Here is a 21,707-nt window from a genome sequence, read left to right as displayed (position 1 = left end):
AGTTCTGATCACTTTCTAAAGAATACTGTCTCTATAATCTTTACCATGAGGACTTTGATTTAAACCTTATGAACAAATTCCTTGGATGACCAATGGATGCAATAATATTACAAAAAACTTTAAATGTGCTTTCTGAGCTTTGGTAAGGCATGAGTCTGCTTTCATGGAAGTGATTTTAAAGTTTGTACTCAGTGAAAAACAAACAACAAGGAAAAAAACCATAATAAAAGAAAACAATCTCAGAATTGGAAATGCTTTGGGAGCAGGGAAAGAAAATATAATGATGTTGCTGAAATCAGTTCAAGAGTAGTAAAATTATGTGATAGGTTGATAATGGTTAAAATTCCCATCCTTTAGACAAAAATGACAAATGTACACTAGGAAAGACAGAGGCAAAATGTCTGATAAAAGGCAATGTGTAGAGAGGTCAGTTACAAGCAGCACTGTTTTAGTGTATGAACCTACTGAGCTTACTGTTCTGGGCTCATTACCTGGCCTGATGTCCTTTGATCTCTTCTTAAGATCTGTTTAATCAATCCTGAACTGAAGAACAGAAGGGGATTAGGAAAAACGTGATTGAGAATGGAATGAAGTCATTATAAGAAAGGGGTAGTGAAACTTGATGTTTTTCATTGGCTGATTAAGGTTCTGCTAGTTCCTCAACGTAGTGTGTTTCAGTTGTACTTGAAAATTCTAAATGTTAAGTTGTCATAGCTTAATCCTTCATAATCCCTACACTAATGTAGGCGTGTATGCACCTACAAGTAAACAAAATGTTTGTAATTCCTCTCAGCGATGGTTCAGTCTTGGTTTTTACACCATCAAGTAGAATGGCATCTAATTGACCTGGACACACAGTACATGTTTCCTTAATGGATTCTGTAGTTTCACCTCAGTAAACTTCCAGGTTTCTGTTTCATAGACATATCTTTGTAGTGGCAAAACCTTATTTCTGAGCTGTTAATACCTGTATTTCAGGTCAGTAGGGAATTCCTCAAAGTAAAATCAAAAGTTTGAGTTACATGACAACTGTTATGTTGGAACTTGGAAGCCATTCTTTATCCCTCAGCCCAGTAGATCACGAAATCTGAGTACTGATAAAGATGCAGCTGTTTGCTGTTTTGTGAAAGTTGTGACTTCCAGCACTGAAAACAGGAACCGAACCTTTTCTGAGATTCCATGAAGAGAAACTAATCTAGTGGTTGCTAAACTGGCATATAAAAAAAAGAAAGCATTTTGTTAGGGCTAGGCATCCTTGTTCATAAAAACAAGGCTTGTGCTACCAAAAACAAAAAAAAATACCTGGATCTGTGGTGTACTGAGTTAGACAAAGATCTTGAACACCAGGAACAGTCTTATTTAAGCCAAGTGATGCATTCTATGGGACACTTTGAAGAGGCATATGAGGCTGATAACAGCTTGCCTGAAAGTAGGTTTGTAGTTTCTTTACATAAAAGTACTGCTACTTAATCAACTTCTGAAGGAGAAATTGGGTGAGGAAGATAATAGTTTGTCCCTTCACATTAATTCTTGAATCATCAATTCTTGTGTTGCTGTCTCCACCCATTAATATTTTTTTCCTGAAGTTCGTGACTTGCATGGCAAAAGAAAATGTTATCAAAAATTCTTGAGCTTAAATTGAGGCTTAATTATATATTTACTATCTTCTAATTTAAATGAAATATGATAAATTAGTCTTCTGTGTCTAATGTTAATTTTCAACTAATGCAGTATAATTCAGTTGGCTGTTTGGCTAGATGCACTTACTTGCAAAACTTTCATAAACTCTTTAAGCTTCAAATTACTACACAAGTAAAACGCAGGATATTGCCTAACATACTAATTTTAGCACAGCTGTTCTTGTTTTATAAGGGCTTGGGAGTCTTGATCTCGAGAGGGTAGTGAGCCAGTGGTGTGCACAGACGGTAGCATTTGGCAGATGCAAAACTTCTGCAGTTAGATCTTGGGTAGCTGCTTCATCTAACTGTAGAATGTATAAGACAATGTCAGTCTGTCTTCTCTCTAAACAGTTAAGCAATGTCCTCTAAATAATTGGCTTATAATGAAGTTGCTTAAGAATCACTGTGGCTGAAGCAGACACCTATTATTTAGTCTTCAGAGTAGATATTATTAACATCAATGTCACTTGGGGGATTTTGGTTTGCTTTTTCTTTGCCTCAGGGTCCATTGTAAAACCTCCAAGCACACTGGCAAGAAGCAGTAGCTTGTGTCGATCAAGACGCAATGTTGTGCCATCATCTCCACAGTCTCAGCATGCTTTGCACTCCCCTGACCCTGACATCCTTTCTGTGTCGAGCTGTCCAGCTCTTTATCGAACTGAAGAGGAGGAGGAAGCCATTTACTTCTCTGCTGATAAACAATGGTACGGAGACTAGCAAACAGCACTTGGAAATCTGATAGGATTATTTGAAACTATCAGTTTAGAATTAGAGATTGAACCAAGTCAGAAATTAAAGTAATCTGTAGGATAATATAAATAATAGAGTTCACAGGGAGCAGAGAGTGTTCTTGTCTGGTATGAATATGTAAATAGCTAGTATGTCATATGCAGTTAAGTAATGTTACAATCCAGGGTGCACTGAACTAACCCTGATTCTCCATTACAATATGTTACTGGCTTTTACATCTGAAACTAGGATCAAAAGCAATGTCAGCTACTGGGCGAAGAGAAGATGGATGGTAACACAATTCTTACAGCATGTTGAGCGTGTACCTACTCTTGTTACATGGCCTCATAGGAAAAGGTTAAATTCCTTTTGGAAGGAGCAAATGAGCTTGTTGAAAGGTAGGGACACTTGTCCTGAAGAAACTTCTTGTATATGATAGACTTAAATCTTCTCCTTTCATTTCATAACTTTTCTTGACTTCACGTGCCAGAAAGATAGTTTTTGTTCTTTTCAGTGAGATAAAATGACTGATTCCTGCTACCCACAAAAACGATTTCAGAAGTTGACTAACTTAAGTTTAGGTAATAAAATGATATAATTCAAGTTGTAAGTTAAAATGTCTGACCTAATGTTTTTTTTTGTTAATTAACTACTAGGGAAAAGTGGGTGGTACTTTTAGACTAATGCTGTTAATTCTGAATTTATTTCCTTTAAATCCCACCATGCAATTAAAGTTTCATTGTTTTCTCCTCTGTTTGCTCTGACTCAGGGAAGTACAGGAAGCAGGTTCGGAATGTGACTCGTTAAATTCGTCCATTGGAAAGAAGCAGTCTCCTCCGTCTAGTCTTGAAATGTACCAGACACTTTCTCCTCAGAAAGTATCCCGGGAAGAACTCTCACTTGAGGAATCATCTACAGGAGACTCTTCTTCTCTAACTGCAGATATATCTAGGGGCTCTCCTGACTGTGTAGGCATGGCAGAAACTAAAAGCATGATTTTTAGCCCTGCAAGCAAAGTTTATAATGGAATTTTGGAGAAGTCCTGCAGCATGAACCAGCTTTCAAGTGGGATCCCAGTTGTAAAGCCTCGGCACACCTCATGCTCTTCTGCCAGCAGTGATAGTAAACCCAGCCAAGAAGCTTGTTCTGTCCCTAGGATAAGTAGCATCCCACAGGACCTGTACCAAAATGGTGAAAAAAACAAAAAGCCATCAAAAATAAAAAGCCTCTTTAAGAAGAAGTGTAAGTGAGGTGGGCAGAAATCTGTAATAACGTTGTAAGAACTCTTTTTTTTTTTTTTTTTTAATCTTTAGGAATGTAATTCCATTTGAGCATTCTGTTTTCAAATGGGATGTTCTCTAGGTCAATTCTATTTAACTGACTCTCTTGTCAAAGATCGTGCCAGCTGTCAACGAGAAATCATTAAAAATTTCAGACAGTTTACATTCATTTCTGCCTATTTATTTCTTTTTTTGCCCCTTTTGTTTATTCATAAACCCTTTTTAAGCCACTTTGGACTTAAAAGCTTTAATGAACTAGTAAGCCTTCCCAGGCTTGCCAAAGTTTATTGTTTACCGGAGCATCTTCCTATCTTTCCATAGAGCTAGGACGCTTATCTACTGGACTTCAAGAAAAATAAAGAGAAGTAGAATTAATTGAATTGCACTACTGTTTTACAGACTGGAAAAGTCTCTCTGCAAGTAAAACTGAGAGACTGATATTTGACTGAGAAGATGAAACTTTTCACTTTTAGATTTTTGGGGTTTTTAAGTAGAACCTAGGATTTCTAATTGACTTGATTTCTGGAAATGGAAATGCCACGCTTTTACTATGGGAAGCTTTGTTAATGCATTTATTATTAGAATGGTTCAGGTCCTGCTGTTAAAAAACAACAAAAAAAAAGTTTTTCCCAGGACTGTCACTGTGATTTTACTTCACTGCAGGCTGTATGATAAATTTATATAGATGTGTGTAATTTAACAAGAGAAGAAGCTCTTGATTCCTTATGCAAGTGATCGATATGAAACTTGACTGGGGACTGAAAATATTCACCCTCTTAAAACAAGGAGGGGATTAGTAGCTTTTGTTTACAGACTGATGGACAATGGACATCTGGTTTGTGAAAGTTTGTACTGTGGCAAAGACAATAAATTGGAAACATTATTGTGCTTTGGGAATGTTCCAATTTTAGCTGATGCTTGTTTCAGACATATTGCAGAGTTCTGTTTATTCAAAGCTCTTGTAGGCTACATTGCTTATGCTTACTGCTGTGTATAAGTTATTGTTATATTTTTTTGGATTAGCTATTAATGTCTTAATGTCTTCCTTTTGTAAGATTTCATACACTTTATTTTTGTATAGTTTGAAGATTTAGCTGTTCAGACATGTCTGAAGTAAATGGTATAATTTTGTAATGTATACTGTTATACTAACTCATAATTTTAGATATAAAGGTGAGACTCGATGTGCTTCAGAAAGTTTTTGTTGAGCTTTTATACAGAAAGATGAAAATACTATGAGGTAGCAAGGAAGCCTATTTAGGGCAACAGTAGCTAATTGTTTGAAAACTTTTTTTTAAACAGTAGGTGACAACAAATGTACTGCTTGAGTAACAGTGCCTTTTATTCAGTTTGTCTGAAAATGTTAATACTGAGCAGGAATTTATTTTGAGGTACATTCCAAAGAAATATTTCTTGCTCTGGTGAACACAAGCAATTTATCCAGCGATCACTGAATTGTTTCAGCTCTTCCATAGGGGTATGCTAGTTGCCTCAGTAACAGGTGCCACTGCCAGCAAGCAGCCTGTGATTAGGGGCTCATTCCTCGCCAAATGTTCATGCTGTACTGTATGAAAGAATTCATTCACTGACTGCCTAAATTTTTTTGCTAGTAAGGAGCCTTTAACAAAACCTGTAGCTAATTGAAATTGACTGGTATGTGTGCTTCTTTTCCGTAACTTTCTATTTAGGTTCCATTGTACATAAATGTTAGTTCTGTCCTTAGTAAGTAGCAGTGATGTTAACAGAAGCGCTTACAGTGGGTAGTGAAATGGTTAGAAGAGGAACGGTAAGAGATGGCATGGAGGTGTTTAAGTACCTTAAAAGTTCTGTAATACTGATTAATTATTTAAGAGAACAGAAAGAATCCAGAGTTTTGCTATTTGTCAAGGAATGATTGAACATCATCTATACAGAAAAGCTTAGGGGAAATATTTGTGAAGTTTGAAGAAAAAGAAACTTGATGGAATAGAAAATAATGAAATTATAGTGTTCTCTGAGTCATTGAACAGTTATAACTGCAAAAATAGTCATCATAAAGTAGCAGTGATGTCCTTGAACTAAAATTGCTTGCTCTGTTCTTGTTAGACTGTACTAATGCACCTATGTAAAAAGACTTCTGTCAGGGTGAACCACCTCAATGCTGAGTCTTCAGAGTCTGTTGTTAAAAGCCTTATGAAGTACTTGAAAAATGTAAAAAGGGAGAATACATAAAATTAAGGAACTTATTTTCCCTCCAAAACAACATAAAGAAAAATACTACCAGAAAACGTTCAATTTTTGTCTGCAATAGCAATAATTGAGTTTTAATTAAGATTTGAGGCTGGATGGTAGATATTGCAATGTGAAGTTTGAGGAATTGTCTACCATTGCCAAAGAAGATGAAGCAGCTTTTTGATACTAGAGTGTAAATATTTACATATGGAAAAAACAGTCTGGTACTGGGGAGGGGGACAGTGCTTCCTAATCACACAGCAGTAGGGTTTGGAAGGGAACCTCTGGAGGTTATTTAGTCCAACTCCTTGCTAAAGCAGTTTCCCTAGAGAATTTGTGTGAAAGTCATGCTCAAATACTGAAAAGCCAAATTTGCTGTAGAATGTGTAACTGAAAAGTAAAACAGGCAGTGGTAGATTCTTAATTGGCTGTGACTTTTTAAAAAGTATTATCTATCTTAAAATACACAATTTTACCAGCTTCTGGAAGAAAAAATGTTATAGTATTCTAAAAACAAGATTTGGAGCACAGACTGCTTTAACACTCAGTTTATCACTAGCTGTCCTGTAACTCTATAGCTGCTACTCAATAAATATAACTAAAAGCTTAAGTTAACATGGTCAGAAGCAGTAAGTATTGTATGTTGGAGCATAAACTGTAATTGATTTAAATTCATAGAGCTTTCTCTGTTATTTAGTTGAGCCCTTACAGTCTAATTTGTTCATAATTTAAATGACTTGTGTTCCTGCTGTTATGACTACTGTAGAATTGTTTTTATTGAAACCTCTAGTGTGTTTTTTTTTCTTTTTTTTGCTCAACTTAAAAAAAAAAAATAAATTGTGAGGCATCTGATGAGGTACAGAAAAGAAGGAAGGATGTTGAGATCGTAGACACTAGGGCAGATCCTCATTGGTAAACATCAAATCCAGCTTCAGCACTGAAGTACCTGATGTGTCAACATCTCAGAAGTGAGGAGATTATATACTTTAAGAGGTCCTCCAATTTTACATCTGTTTGCTTAAAGCAATTTGAGTAAGCTGGCAGCCACCGAGTCCAATCAGCAATCCAACCACTAGGATTGCTGTAAGACATTTGAGACAATCTGGTGTCATCATTCTTCAGCAGCAGCAGACTTCCTGAGCTCTAAACTCTGCATGGTTGTGATCAGAGTTTTTTGGTTTTTCTGTTGAAACTCTTGTAGCTAATATGTTTTATTTTAAGTTTACCTTCTTCTGAAGGTGAGGATCTTTGCTTTCTTAAACATTTTATTAAAGTGTGCTTTGTCAGGATAGTGGCCCCTTTGTAGATGCTCTCTAGCCTCATCAGGGAGAATCATGTGTCTGTCACCTGAAGAAAGAAATGTCTATTTGTTTTCATGTCAAAAAATATACTGACAAGTAAACAAAATGAAAAAAAACAAATGCCAAAAAAACAAATCTCCAAAGTTTCTCCCTGAAGATTGATTTTTTTTCTCTCTCCCTATAGCACAAAAACTTCAGTAAAGATATTTCTGGTTGCCATGCGGAATGCTTTATGACCAGATTATGACGAATTTATTTGAGATTAAAGCTGTTACTTTTTTTCTTGGTGAATGGTGGAATTTAAAATTGCACATATGCAGTTCCAGACACATACAGTATACTTTTATTTTGCTACTTAGCTGACACCTACTTAGTAAATTACTATATACTTTCTGATGGACAACTGACTAAAGCAGAAAATTTTCCATCAAGTTCTCCATGATAGTCTGTCTATCCTTATCTGAAAGCCTAGGAATCCAAGAAGGCTTGTGTTTATTTGTGATGAGTATAGATGTGTGCTAGAGTTGGGCATTAGTTTCATGGCTAACTGCATAAAATGCATTAGAAATGGAAGCCTAAAGTATTCTGCTCCTTTGCCTCTAAATATATGGGAAAAGAGTATGTGCAGGAGAGAGAGCAGCTCCAATAAGCATTTCTCATACCACCAGCTTTTACAGTGTCAGGATAGTTTCATTCCACTTCCAAGATAGACTGCTGGAGGATTGCTATCCTAATTTTATAATGTATGCAAAAAAAAAAAAGCATTTATTTTTCATGTACTTAGAAACAGGGGAGAAGAAGCAAATAAACCCAAGTGTTTAACTTAAATTTTTGTTTGAAGCCAAATAGTGGAATTACTGATTCTTGGACCTCTTTACCATTTGCTTATCTCCTTGTGCAATATGTTAAGGATGATGAACATAGTTTTCTAATACGTTCTAGTTGCACTGACTGAAGTGATTTGTGATTGAAACACAGCTTGCTCCCAGTTGCTCAAGGCATTTTAATCCTGGATATTGCATTTTCATTGAATTATAGTTGTTTGCAAAGGCTGTTTGATTTCATGTGCTTGTAAACATTTCTGCTTTTGTCTTTTAAACACAGATTTGGGTATAGTCAATAACAACAAGAAAGGATTTTGCCTGTGGAGTGTCATAGTTTGACGTCATGTAAATGTTTAGATAACAGTGCTTTTGAGGCTGCAGTAGTTCAACAATTTCATGCATATTTTTAGTAGATGGCTTTCCCTTCCAACCCATTTGATGTGGTTCTGATCTGAAACTCCACCACCACCTCTCTTGCATAAGCAGAAGGCACTGATTTATGCTGATTGTAACAATTTCAGACAAATGGTTATTCTTCATTGCTCTTGCATCTGATTGTTACCTAAGCAAGATGGTAGTACTTATCAATCCACTGTCTTTCAAAAGTTAAAATGTGTTTGATCAATTCTTGATCTGTAACTGGGAGTTTCATGCTTAACAAACTTAGAATATGTTCCATGTTTAATGTGTCTCTGAAATTCTCTTAAATGGAAATTGGTTGATCTCAAGTGTTACAGGGAAATCCTTACTCATCACGTACAATGAAAAAGAATGCAAAGGTGTGTATCGTTTGCTCCTATATCAGAAGACTAAAAGATATTCACAGCTTTCAGTGCTGGAGATGTGATATGTTCAATTTCAACATTCAGATCAGTAACTTTGTCCAAGAAATTAACCTTAGTTTGCAGAGCAAACTTTTCAGGGCATTGACTTGATCTTTCTATTCCTTTTTCAGACTAGCTTTAAATTTGGTGGCTACAGCACTAACTTAAGTGATTGCCAGACCTCAGAGCAGTTCTGGATAATGATTTCAGTAGTCTTAAAGGTGACTTCTTAAAATGTTGATGACATCTGAACTAACTCTCCTTTACATTCCTTTTACTTTAATTCTGCTCGGTTTTTTGTGATCCTTCTGCTGTTAGTAAAAAGAAATATGCAGGTGATGATAGTTGATTGTGTTTAGAATACAGCTTTATTTTTTTACTCAGTCATTGAGAATTACTAATTTTTTTTTTTTTTAAGACTAAATCATGGCTGGATATGGCTGTATAAACACTGCTGTACTTCAGATGAGCAAAGTATGTCATTGAGTGGTGCAATTTATTTCAGTGGCAAAGTTATCTGCCTTAATTGTTCTTCATTTGTTTTTTTATTTGTATCTTAACTTGATGCTGCCCAATAATTTTCAGACTTGAAGTAATTTTAAAATTAAGGTCAGTATATCTAGTCTTATACAGGTCAGTCTTCAGTTGTCAGCCATCAGCCCATTCTTAACTGAAGTTAATTAAAATCAGTGTTCTGCAGAAGCATCCATCTTGAGTATTTGTACTAGCGTATTAGTTTGTTGGTAGAACAGATTTCTGGAGGTCATCGGGTGATAGGCAGGGAACTGAAGGGAACCAGGTAACCTGTGTTCTTTTATCAGCTTTGAAATCCATCTCCTAATAGGATTGAGTCTCCCCAGGGGAATGTAGATGTACCTTACTGCTTGGAACTTTGTAGTTAGTTGTATTTGGCTATCTAATTCTAATATCTGCATGTGCGCTGTGCTTGCTTGCTTTTCAATATCTGACAAGAGCTATGGGAGTTTTTACGGGTTAAATGAAACAAACAAACAACAACAACAACCAAAACGAAGAGACTGGCAAAATAATTCTGCCAGGTTGTAGATTGATTTGAACCAACATCCCAGCTTTTGATCTGAAAGGCTTGTTTTGTGAAATGAATTGCATAGCATTTGTGTTTTCACACTGCTCTCCTGCAAGCAACAAAAAAATTAAATTGCCCTGTATGTTAGCAAGGCTGTTTGGGAAGTGTCTTGCCCTGCTCTTATTTTCAGTTTAAAAAAGATTTAGCAGTAAGTGTTCAGCATATTAATACCTGACTGAAAAGATTAGCAGAATTTGAATGACTTGCATTGTTTTGTTTAATTACAGCTTTATAAAAATGTATATATTTGCATAAAGCCTGTCTTTGGTTCTAGGTTGTTTTCCAATGACATAATAAGAGGACCAAGACAAATAAATGTGTACACAGTTTAAATCTTATTCAAAAGGCTTTACTATTCTGGGAAGATATGTTGTCCACCACGCAGATTCTGCTCTTCCTCTATTTACTTCTGTTTGTTTTTGTTAACTGAACTGAAGTAAGAAACAAAGCCCTGGGACTGACTAGTTTCTGTCTCTCTAATATATACACACTATACTTACTTTTGACTTCATCTACTGCATGTTGTTAAGGCTGTACACAAATGCAGTTGGAGTATTTCTTTGGTGTTGTACAGCATGATGCATTTCATTCCCCTTTCTAGTTTACCTCCCATTAGCTATATATTGCTTTATAACTGGAAAAAAACAAAAACAAAAACAAAAAAAAACCACAACCCAACACCTGAGTTTTTGGGAATTGAGTCTTTGTTTGCATTTTTTTTCCTGTGAGTCTTATGAGAAATGTCCTGCTTGGAGAGTCTCAGACAGTATTTTCTTGTGTTTATTCATGTTGTTTTGCTTTATTTTATAAGTGGATATTGATTTCTGATGTGTTGTTACACTTAATGTTGAATAAATCTTACTTCCATTTTGAAAAGTGAAAATGTGTAAGTGAAAATGTTATGTAGTGTTAATTCATTTTAGACTTTTTCCCAGAGTATATAAACTTATTTAAAACAAACAAACTTTTAACAACTTAACTTTTCTTTGTTATGCATAGAAATCTGGCCAATATTTCTTTGCTTATCATGCTGTCATTAGCCTTGACAGCCATTGTACTGGGAAGGGGGAAAGGTGGAGTCAGTTCTGTTTGGCAGCTTGTGTGCTACAGTTAGCCTTGGAAATCCTGGGGCTTATGGCTTGTGCTTGAAAGAGCCTTTGAGTTTCTAAGTTGCTTCATATGTTGAATATCCGGATTTTTTTTCTTTTTAATTTTATTCTGAAGGTGAAAAGCCTTTCCAAGTAACTCATAATGATACATAGCCTTGTTATTTTGATTGTACGGAATAGATTGAGAATCCTTTGTCAATATTCCCACTCCTCTGAAAACAAAAACAAAACAAAAAAAAAACCACAAAACCCACCACAGCAAAAAAAGACTGCTTAAGATTTAAGTTGCTAACATCTCACAACTCTGAGAAGAAGCATTGGCTGTGCATCAACAAGAGTTATTTTTTCAAAAGTTTTCTTGCAACTGATGCTTCAGACTGAACAGCTTTCATCTAAAGTCCCATCTATCTGCAGGTGACAAAACTGCAGTGAAATAAGCAAGTGAATGACGATACAGGTGAGGAATGTGAAATCAGTGTGAATGGTGTTCAGACAACACGAATAGAGTAGTTTCTCCTGGAGAGAAACAGGATTAATGATAATTGAAACCATTTATAAATTGACAACATATAAATTTTCAGTTGCAGTGCAATATAACCTACCTCAGGAACAATTTGGGGGGGTGTGTGTAAGATGGTCACTGGCTTCAATTGAGTTTTTGCCTCGTATCCTGGATCAAGCCCTTCAGACTGTATATGCAAATGGAAGAAGCGTGTAGGCTGACCCAGCTAGATCAGCTCTGCTTCAGAAATTTATTTCTATTGGAGACCTACTATTCATTTTTCTGGCATATTGTGACTGAGCTAATTACAGCATAGATTGTGAGAAACGTCTCATTTTACTGTAAAATTTGGCACCCAGGCAAGTGGAACACAGAACATTTTAATCTCATGGGATGAAAATACTGAGCTTTAGTTAATGAAGAGTTTCGGCAAGCTGGGATTCAATCATTGAAGACAGATCATCTTTTCCTAGTAGATGAACTACTTCTGATCGCTACTGAATTAAAGTCCATTTCGTTACCCTGTCAAATTAGGTTTTTAAACTGACAGCTTCAGCAATTCCATTGGGTGATGGCATTGCTTGCGATTCACTGCAGCATGCTGCTTACCCTTGGTGAGGTGAAGGCTGAAAGCATTCTAGAAATGTTTTCTGAACTTCATACTGGATTTCCATTTCTTACATGCATCTTATCCAATGCTACTTATTCTACAACTTTTCCTATCAGTATTGGTTTTATACAGGTAAGGCTTAGCTGTATGAAAATACTCCAGAAGTTTTCAGTCACTAATAAAATGAAGCCTGACCTGGTGACAGGAACAAGGAAAATTGTATGCTGTGATTTATCTGTGCTCTGAAGAACTTATTTTAAACCCCTTCTACTCTCATGGGGGGGGGAGGTAGGGGCGGGGAAGTGTAGAGACAAAATTTTGAAGAGAATTATGAATCAAAATATTGCTTTGGGGGAAAATTCCCTTCTCCTTTTTTACTCCCAGCTGTTAAAAAAAAAAAAAAATCATTTTCTAGTAATGTTAGAGAAAGCAGTTGGAAAGAATGCTTTTTCTGGTATTTGTCTCCAGTGACTGACATTATGTGCCAGAGATGCTCCAAGATAGATGACCACCCTGTGTCTCAACAAAATGAAATGCACTATATCCTGTGGTTTTGAAGTGTTTTCCTTTGATAGCCTGCTATTATCTAGGTTGAAGTATCCAGTGGCCTGGATAGCTGTAGTTTACGTTGCCACAGATTTTGGTTAGCTTTTGTTTGGGGTTGAAGAAGCACCAACATTAGAAGGAAACTGTTCTGTCAAAAGCTAGTGAAAATCATGCATTGCCAGCATGTGACAAGCAAAGGTCTTCTGACGCAGGTCTTCTGAATTTGGACTTCTAATGATGTTCTTCAAAGTTAGACAAGTCTAGGCAGAATTATTCAGGTGTGCTTTAATTATATAGTACTTCTGCTTTGATGCATGCCTTTAGATTTATGATACAGCAAAGCTTCCAAATGTAGTAAAGAATTAAAAAGAACAACCAACATCAGTTGTGAAACTTCAAATAAGAAAGAATGCTTCCATTTAAGACAAGTTTTCTAAAATTAAATAACCAAACAAAGCAGTAAGCTGTCTATCCACAGTCTTCATTTCTTTTAATGATCTGCTTGATCCATCACTATCTTAACATGGAGTTGTTTTGTAGTAAAATCAACTTTTCGGTCTTGTTTAATGCAAATAAGGGTTTCTGCAATGCAGTTTATGGTCTTTGTACTGTCTGCAATCTGCATTGCCTAAATAAGACCTGGGATACGTCTGCTGCTTTGATCTTGTCGTTGTATCTCTATTTTGTTTTGAGCATAAGATACATCATTCTAAGAATCTAGCAAATCTGGACTGAGTTACTGGGCTTTGTTAAAGGTCAGATGTCTGAGGTGACTGTTGTAGGTACTCAGCATGAGTACGCCTAATAACTGCAGTACAAGTGTGTTAGTTTTGTTGAGATTCCACAGGGAGAAGCTCTCAAAGTATTGATGTTTTCTGTCTAAATAAGATCTGTATATATTAAGAAAACACTTTGAAGTAGATCTATTTACTGTCTTGAATCGTATTATGTTATTGAAAAGGAAAATGAGCATTTCTTTGTCCTTCAACATCCCAAAGCAGTGAAAAAAGGAGGGTGTATTATTTGTCTCTTGCAAAGGTCAACTGACAAAATCTCAGGATTGGAAAATGTGTAGAAAATAGTGATAGACATTTAAAGTATGGTCAGTTGTGCAAGGTGATATTAGCTGCCATGACAATATTTTCTCTTCAGAACTAATTTTGCTCCTATTGAATCAGTCATACTGAGAGATACTCTTCAGGTACTTTTGGCTCCCTTTTATCCCTGTTTACTGAATAACAGTAGAGCAAGCTGAAGAGAAAGCCAAACTGAGCCTTATTTCGTATGTCCGAAGAGATGCATTGGAGTTCAGAGCCTTCATCTGTATGGTAATTACTTGAAGAACATCTGGAGGTACTGCAGTGTACAAGGACTGCTAAGGTGTGAAGCTGTGCTAAAGCAGAAAATCTTGTTGGCATTTTCTCTGAACGTAGTTAAGACCGTATACTTTCCTACGCTTAGCTCTTTGTAGTATAGTAGAGTATGCAGTTCTGCTGCTTATGCTCCCTCTGTTTTATCTACAGCTATCAAAACTGTTTTTCCGTCATCAGCTGTAGGATTCCTGGTAGCAGGTACTCATTCCTTTTTCTGGAGTCTACTAGATACTTTTTACCTAATTCCGGAGGAATATTATCCTTTGCTACTTATGTGCTGCACACCTCCCTGGGTAAAAGGTGGTGTACTTAAACTGTAGAATGGAGTAGAAGGGATCTTTAAGACCATTCAGTTCCAACCCCCTGCCAAGGACAGGGTACAGCTTCCACCAGGTCAGGCTGCTCAAGGCCCATCCAACCTGGCCTTGAATGGCTCCAGGGGTGGTTCATCTTCAGTTTCTCTGGGCGGATGATGCCAGTGCCTCATCCTCTGAGTAATGAACTTCCTCCTTGTATCTAATTTAAAGTTTCCTGCTTTTAGTTCTAAGCCATTGCCCTTTTTCACTTTACTCCCTGATAATAGTCTCCATCTTTCCTGTAGGCTCCTTTTAGACACTACAAGGCCACAGCAAGGTCTCTCTGAAGCCTTCTTTAGGCTAACATCTACTTTCTCAATCTTTCTTATCAGAGGGCTGAAGCACCTCGCAGCATATTCAGGGTCCCTTCAGTTTAGAAAATCATGTTGTCTTTTTGGCATATGCCAGATCTTTCAGTATTTCTGCAGAACAAAATTGTTCAGAGATTTGGAAATGAAAATAAATCAGCCTGCCTTGGCATGAATTTGCTGCAACAGCAAAGGCTATTTTGGATCTGTGTCTGGTGTAGTTAAGAATACCCAAGTGCCCTATTTTCCAGGGGAGTGCTAACAAACCTGTTATCAAAGAGCTGTGATTGATTTTGTTGCATTACAACCAACAAAATTTTCTTCTTTTGTTCCAGAGGGAGAAGGGGGCGTATGTTTTCCATCCCTTTAAAGATGCTCTTCATCTCTAAGCACTGTGTAAGCTGGCATATATTAAATTCTGAACATGAATGGATAAGGCAGCACTGTAATTCACACATCTTGATTTGACAGCTAGGTCGCAAATATGCTAACATTCAACTTGTTGGTTATTATTGCTGCTCCTTTTCACAAGGGAAAATTAGTATGCACATTTGTGGATGGCTTCTTTACAAAGAATTATATAAATGAGGCAAGCAGCTCAATTTCTTAGTTGCTTGTGAAAAGGCCTTTTATTTCTTACTGTATTCCCCGTCTGGGAGAAGTCAAACAGAAATACTTGAAAATTGAACAAATAGTTCCTTCACTTAAAGGACTCCTCTGAAATACCAGTACTTTTTTTTTTCTTTTCTCTTAAGTGTCTTATGCTGGTGAATCACTGTTTTAGTGCTGCATTCACAATATATCACATCCATAATTTGCCAATTGAAGATGTCTGGGAAGTGTGTCCTAACAGCACATGCTTTTCCAAGCAAATAATGAGCGGATGAGAGAATTTCATTTATTACAGCTCTTAGGTGATCTAGCAATGGAGGAAGGAATGAGTCAGTCATTTATTAGTAAGAGGCTCCTCAGAGTCTAAAATAAAGCCAAAAATCCTACAAGTAAACTAAGCAGAGAAAAGCCTTATTACACTATAATAAATAACACTAAAAATTCTACTAATGTAACTTCTTGAAAGTAGCTGATCCCAGTGATAGGTCCTAGACACAGTAGTTACGAGCATGATTTCTTAAATTAGTGAACCTATTGACTTCACGGTATGTGGTATGACTTCACGTTGGTTTGTTTGAATTTGGGAAGCTGTGCAGTGCACAGGGCTTCTTGATGTTGTCATCCAGTCTTTGCATGGTGTGTGTATTTCTTGCAGCAGCTGCAACAGTTTAAAGCTCCCATTAGCTGCGCTGTTAGGAGCTGCACTCAACTTGTGCAGGGTGATTAATTGCTTTGAGGTGATCACTACATTCTTAGTGGTCTCCCATTGTCATTGAAGCTGTAATGTTTGTAGCAGCAAAGGACACCTGCTTTGATCAATAATCTACTGCAGGCTGTAGTTGGATCAAGGAAGAATTCTGGAGAGATGGGAGAATAGAGAAGTCTGAAATTCGAAGGTTAGTATGTTTGAGTATTAGTTTTCAGTGAAATACCATTGGATTTCAAATCTAAAATCTGATGCCTCCTTGAATTATTATAGCTTAATGGTATGGACACTAGAAAGACTTGCCAACAATAAAATAATTTTAAAATAGTATTCTGTGAACTTGAGATGCTTAAATTATGCTTCATGAACTTGCCAGCTTAGTCTTATTGCTCATGCAATTTACCTTGGGTGTTTTCTTAAAAATTGTCTTCCAATTAGATAATCACTAATTTCTATTGCATTTCTGTCCCTATCTCTGCTAAGTATGGTACAGCTGAAACGAGCAAATTCTTGCTGAGTGATGCTGACAGTGCTGACCTTAAAAATCTTACTGAATTTTTATTTACACGTTCTCTCCACAGCACTGTAAAATCGAATTCTGGAAACAAGTAGAAAATGGTGTTGTGAAGGAGACTGCGTGTCTTTGCAGTACTAAGACTTAGTGTTACATGTGCTCTGTGCTATTGCAAATCGCTTGCCCATTGCCCTTAGTGAAAGTAAGGTGGTATGGTGTTCTCCTTTATTTCTGTTTTCCAGCAGTAGGACATTGCAATAATATCTTGCTCACAACTGTCAACAGGTCTGCTTCATGAACCTTTATACAGTTGTTTTCAGTTTATGTGGTAATGACTACTCTGGAAATACTCTACAAGACCATAGATCTTTCAAAGCTGTTTTTAATGAACAGTAGGACTTGGCTCTTTGCTTTCAGCAGCAGCCAGCACCAGATGAGCTTTCCCAGTGCACTCCATGTCCCTATTTGATCACTCTGCCTAGACTGCTACTGCTTACGATTTGTCTGTTTTGAGGCCTTTACTTAATAGGCCCCAACCCAGAGTAGCTCAGCTGAGTTCAGTCTAATGAAATAGCTATTATCTAGCACAGCAAATCTCACAGTAAGTAATAAGGCAAGGGGAAAAAGTAGAAATTCACATTGCCTGCTTTGAACTCTACTTCAGCTAAAACTGTGTATCTGTTTTTATATCTACATACGTGTGAGTATGTAATGTACCAGGGCTGCTCTGAAAGTAATGCCGCCTATTTTATAATGTCAGCTCACAACATCAGAGGCAGATGTTGGTGGTATGGCAGTAGAGGCTGAACCTTCTTGCCAATATTTTGTTACATATTGTTACCATGTGATGGATAGCAGCAGAGGGGCAGTCTGACTAAATGGTGTCTGACATGAAAGTGTGTATGAAGCAGAAGTGAGTCACTGAATTTCTCCATGTGCAAAAAAATGGCACCCACTGACATTCACCAGTGCTTGCTGAACAGGCGGTGGGTGATGTGTTTCAGCAGTGGCAACAGCATTGTGAAGCATATTCCACACTCTAGATAACAATGTACAGCTGTCACACCACAATTTGAAGAGTATCTTGATCAGCTCATCCGCATTAACTGACAGTTTATGACCAAGGAGTTGAATATTGACTTAAGTGTACTGGGAGCAATGGTGACAATATTGCAATATCTCATAGTTTGCACCAGGTGAGTCCCACAAATGCTCACACAGGAGCAGAAAGGACACCATATGCAAGCTTGTCAGGACCTGTGGAACAAATGTGAAGCCAAAGGTGACAACTTTCCAGATCATATCATTACTGGTATCCAGATGTGTTGTCACTGCTCTGAGCCAGAGTCAAAGTGGCAGTCCATGGAGTGGCAGCATGTGAATTCCCCATCAAAGGAGAAGTACAAGACACAACCTTCAGTGGGTAAAGTGATGTGCACTGTCTCCTGGGACAGGAAAGGGGTGGATTTCCTAGAACACTGACAAACCATCCACTGTGACTTGACTAAGATGAAGGCTCAAATTTCCAGAGTCAGATCTGAGAAGGTGACAACCTTTATCTTGCAACACAATAATGCCAGGCTCCCTGCCAGTTTGAATACTGTGAAACAAATTGCCAATCTTGGCTGGACTGTCCCACCACACCCTCCATATAGCCCAAATTTGGTGCTTTCTGGCTTCCATCTGTTCAGGTGGATGACAGATGGGACAGCATGGGCAACATTGTCTTATAGTAACAGTGCTGTCATAGCAGTTGTGAAAGAGTGGGTCACCTCTGCTGGTGCAGATTTTTATGAGCACAGCATACAGGTTCTTGTTCATTGCTGGTGAAAATGGTGGTGAGTGTGTTGAAAAATAGTTTTGTAGCTGAGAATTTGCTTTATCAAATAGCGCTGTTGTGCTCTTTGTATCTGTTGAAGTTTCCAGGGAGATTAATTATTTTCAGAATAGCCTACATATATGGCTGAAGTTTAGTATAAATTCCCACTAACACTTTAGCAAGGCAACAAATCTTTCAAGTGGAAAAATACTTTTGTTTTGTCTGTTGTCACTTTGAAGTGAAAGATTTCTGTTGTTTTCTGATCCTTCAAAGGTAACTATCAACAAAGGTGCAGTACCTTTGGATTTTGCTTTAATGAATACCAGTATATAGCTTCACACTAGAAGTAGAAATTATTATGCTTAACCTAGTCCTTTCTGTCACTCATTTGCTTTGTGACTTTAATTAAACACTTCAATTGTTCTATAAAATAAAGGTAATAGTGAATTACTTCCAGCGGGGGACTGAGTGACTGTTAAGCTTCTGTTAATTGAAAGTGCTGTTCTGAGTTTCAGCCATTAGTAATTCACCAGATGAAGGGATGAAACTCTTGTGAAAGCTAAGCATTTTCTACTGCAAAGAGAAGGTTTGATTTTTCAAAGCAATGTGAAACTCCATTCTGTCTTTCAGGACACACTGGAGAGGAAAAAGAGAAGTGGAAGCTAAAATGAAAAGTAAAAGGAGAGTATAAAATATAAAGCAGATTTGACCTTCCTTCATCTTAAAACAGGGAGCCTAAGAAAGTGACAGACGATATGGGAAGGAAAAGACAAATGTTTGAGAATATTAAGTGTGTGTGTCATGGAACATCTCAGAGACTTTAAACAGTGCTCTATATTTATTTCACATCAGTGTTGCTAGTTATTTTGAAACTTCTGTACTCCATTAATTTACAGAAAAAGGGATGCTCAGGCTTATCCTGTCATTGCTGTTTATGAGCTGAAGACATGAACGCATACTGTATTCTGTTAAAGCAGGTTCCCTGTTTGGGAGTTTGTTTGCTTTCCTAAAAAATATTCTTCCAGCTTGACTTCCTTGGTGTGCAATGTGCCCAATAAGCCTGCATAGCCTTCCTGGAATATTCAACGATCTTACTTAAGGCAAGATGTTGAATTAGTTAACCTGCTAGTGGGTTACACTTACCATATGTTTTCTGAAAATGTCAAACATATCCATATGTTGACTTTGGAACATTCTGAGGTAATAGTCTCCCTTTAAAATGTTTATTCAGTCACAAGAACATGAATCACAGAAACTGTTAAGATTGGAAGAGATTCAGATTGCCTAATCCAATGCTCAAAGCAGGGTCACCTAAAACAGGTTCTCGGTGATGTGTTCAGTTTCATTTTGTCTCCACTTGTGGAAACATGCAGAACACTCTCTGGTATCCAGCTTGTGTTAATGTGTGGAGTTATTTCTCTTTGCTGAACTTTGTGAAGTTTCTGCTAGCTCACTTCTCCAGCCTGTTTACGTTCCTCTGAACAGCAGCATTCCCTCTGGTATATCAGCTCCTCTTCCTCATTCACATATCATTTGCAAACTTGCTGATGGTGTGCTATGTCCCATTGTCCAGGCCATTAATGAGTTTAATCAGCTCTGGCCCTACTTATCAACTCCAAGGGTACACCACGGCCTCCTGCTGGGCTTTGTGCTGCTGATCACTAGTTGAGCCTGGCTCAAACCACTGTCAACTTATTTAGTCTGTACATTGTTAATGTGTATATTACAAGGTTGAGAAGCTGTCAAGAGTACGGCTTAGGCAGAGATAGACTATATTCCCTGCTCTCCTCTCAACCCACCATATTGAACTGTGGTAAACTATCAAGCTGTTCAGCCATGATTCCTACTCCATGAATTCATTGTACCTAATCACATGATGTATTTGGAAATGGCTTTCGGGATTATTTGCTCCATCACCTTGTCAGGGTTGGAGGCGAAATCCTTTCTCTCTGCCCTTCTGGAAAATGAGTTGACTCTTGCTATATTTTGGTCATCAAGAACCTTTCAAAGATAGTGACTTTGTAATGCTGTTGCCTGGGTTTCTCAGTACTTGTAAGTGCATCTCTTCTCCACTGAGGGTAACTATCCTCTCACTGGTTTCAGGGATATGGGATTCCTGAAAGGTAGATATTGGAAGTAAGGACTGTGGCATAGAGGGGAGTTGAGTACCTTGACCTTTTTCTCTGTGCTAGCAGTTGCCATATACTGTGTACTCCGTTCAGTAGCAAGCCCATTCTCCCCCAAGTCTCCATTCATATTGCTGTAGAAGCCTTTTTTTGCTTCGCATGTCCCTCTCCAGTTTCATATCCAGGTGGTCTTTGGCATATCTAACACCATCACTGCTTGGACAAGGTTTTGTCTGGGTCACCTGTCCCTGCTGCTAGCTCTTGTTGAGCTGCCTTTCGTTAGCTGAAGTTTGTTAGGAGTTCCCTTTTCACTAGCACAGATGTTCTCCTGTCTTTGCTTGACCTTTGGCACACTGGGATGAACCATTCTTGAGCTTGGAGGGTGTGATCCTTGAAAAATCAAACAGTTATCCCGAATCCCTTTTCTTTGTCAAGACTGTACTCCATGTGGTTTTTCCATGTGATTTTTCCTATAGTCAGTTTTCCTGTAGTCCAGGAACCTGTTGTTTTCATTTTCTTCTTCTGTCTGAATCCTTAGCTCTCTATCACGTATTTATGGCAGTCAAGTCTCCCTCCAGCCTCCACACCTCATCCACTCTACTCATCTGGTTGTGATGGAGTTGATTTTGTATGTAGCAGTCTGAATACTGAAATAAATTTGTGACCAAAACTAGCAATTGCTGAACTGTACTTATGAGTATATCCACTCATCAATGTACTTGAGCTGGGTGGGTTGTCTTATTGGAGTCTCCAATGAGGTCTTAGCCCTGTAACTGCATGCAGGTCTCCAATTTGTTTTACAGGGAGAAAGTCTTACTGATTTCCTGCTGATACCGTGACCAATAATAAGATCTCTCACAAACCAACTACTGAAATTTTGGGGAAGTGTCCTTCAAGTTCTTGTTCTGTGTTGGTGATGAGAAGAAAGGTAGTACTAGAGGACAATGAATGTTTGTTTTTACTTTCTGATCCTGAAACCCATTTTGCCTGCTTTCTCCCTGCTCCTGGCAATAGAAAGCAGTCTGCTCTGCAGGAAGCATGTATGGCTGTACCTATGTGGCAAAGGTTGTTCATTCACCGTTGAGAGAAAGATCAAGTGAAAGAACATGAGGAACAGAGTGTTTGGAGGAGTCGTGATGCTTGAAGGACTAATAGTTGGAAGTAGGTCAAGAA

At 37.7% G+C, this 21,707-nt stretch overlaps 1 protein-coding gene across 3 annotated transcripts in view; it reads left to right on the top strand.

Annotated features, from left to right (window-relative positions):
- STIM2 (stromal interaction molecule 2) overlaps nt 1-7,987 on the top strand; it is a 63,782-nt gene extending 55,795 nt beyond the window's left edge. For 2 of the 3 annotated variants that reach the window (XM_048941587.1, XM_048941588.1), the window contains exons 11-12: nt 2,182-2,383; nt 3,178-7,987. In XM_048941587.1, coding sequence (XP_048797544.1) covers nt 2,182-2,383; nt 3,178-3,658 — 683 coding nt within the window. In that variant the 3' untranslated portion in view covers nt 3,659-7,987. Of the gene's footprint in view, nt 1-2,181; nt 2,384-2,657; nt 2,807-3,177 lie in introns of all 3 variants that reach the window. The other variant, XM_048941589.1, reaches the window with a different exon arrangement.
- The last annotated feature ends 13,720 nt before the right edge of the window (nt 7,988-21,707 follow it).

Source organism: Lagopus muta, chromosome 4 (assembly GCF_023343835.1).
Source record: "Lagopus muta isolate bLagMut1 chromosome 4, bLagMut1 primary, whole genome shotgun sequence".
NCBI lineage: Eukaryota > Metazoa > Chordata > Aves > Galliformes > Phasianidae > Lagopus > Lagopus muta.
Note: the sequence above shows the minus strand (reverse complement) of the source record. Positions and strands in the feature narration are given on the sequence as shown.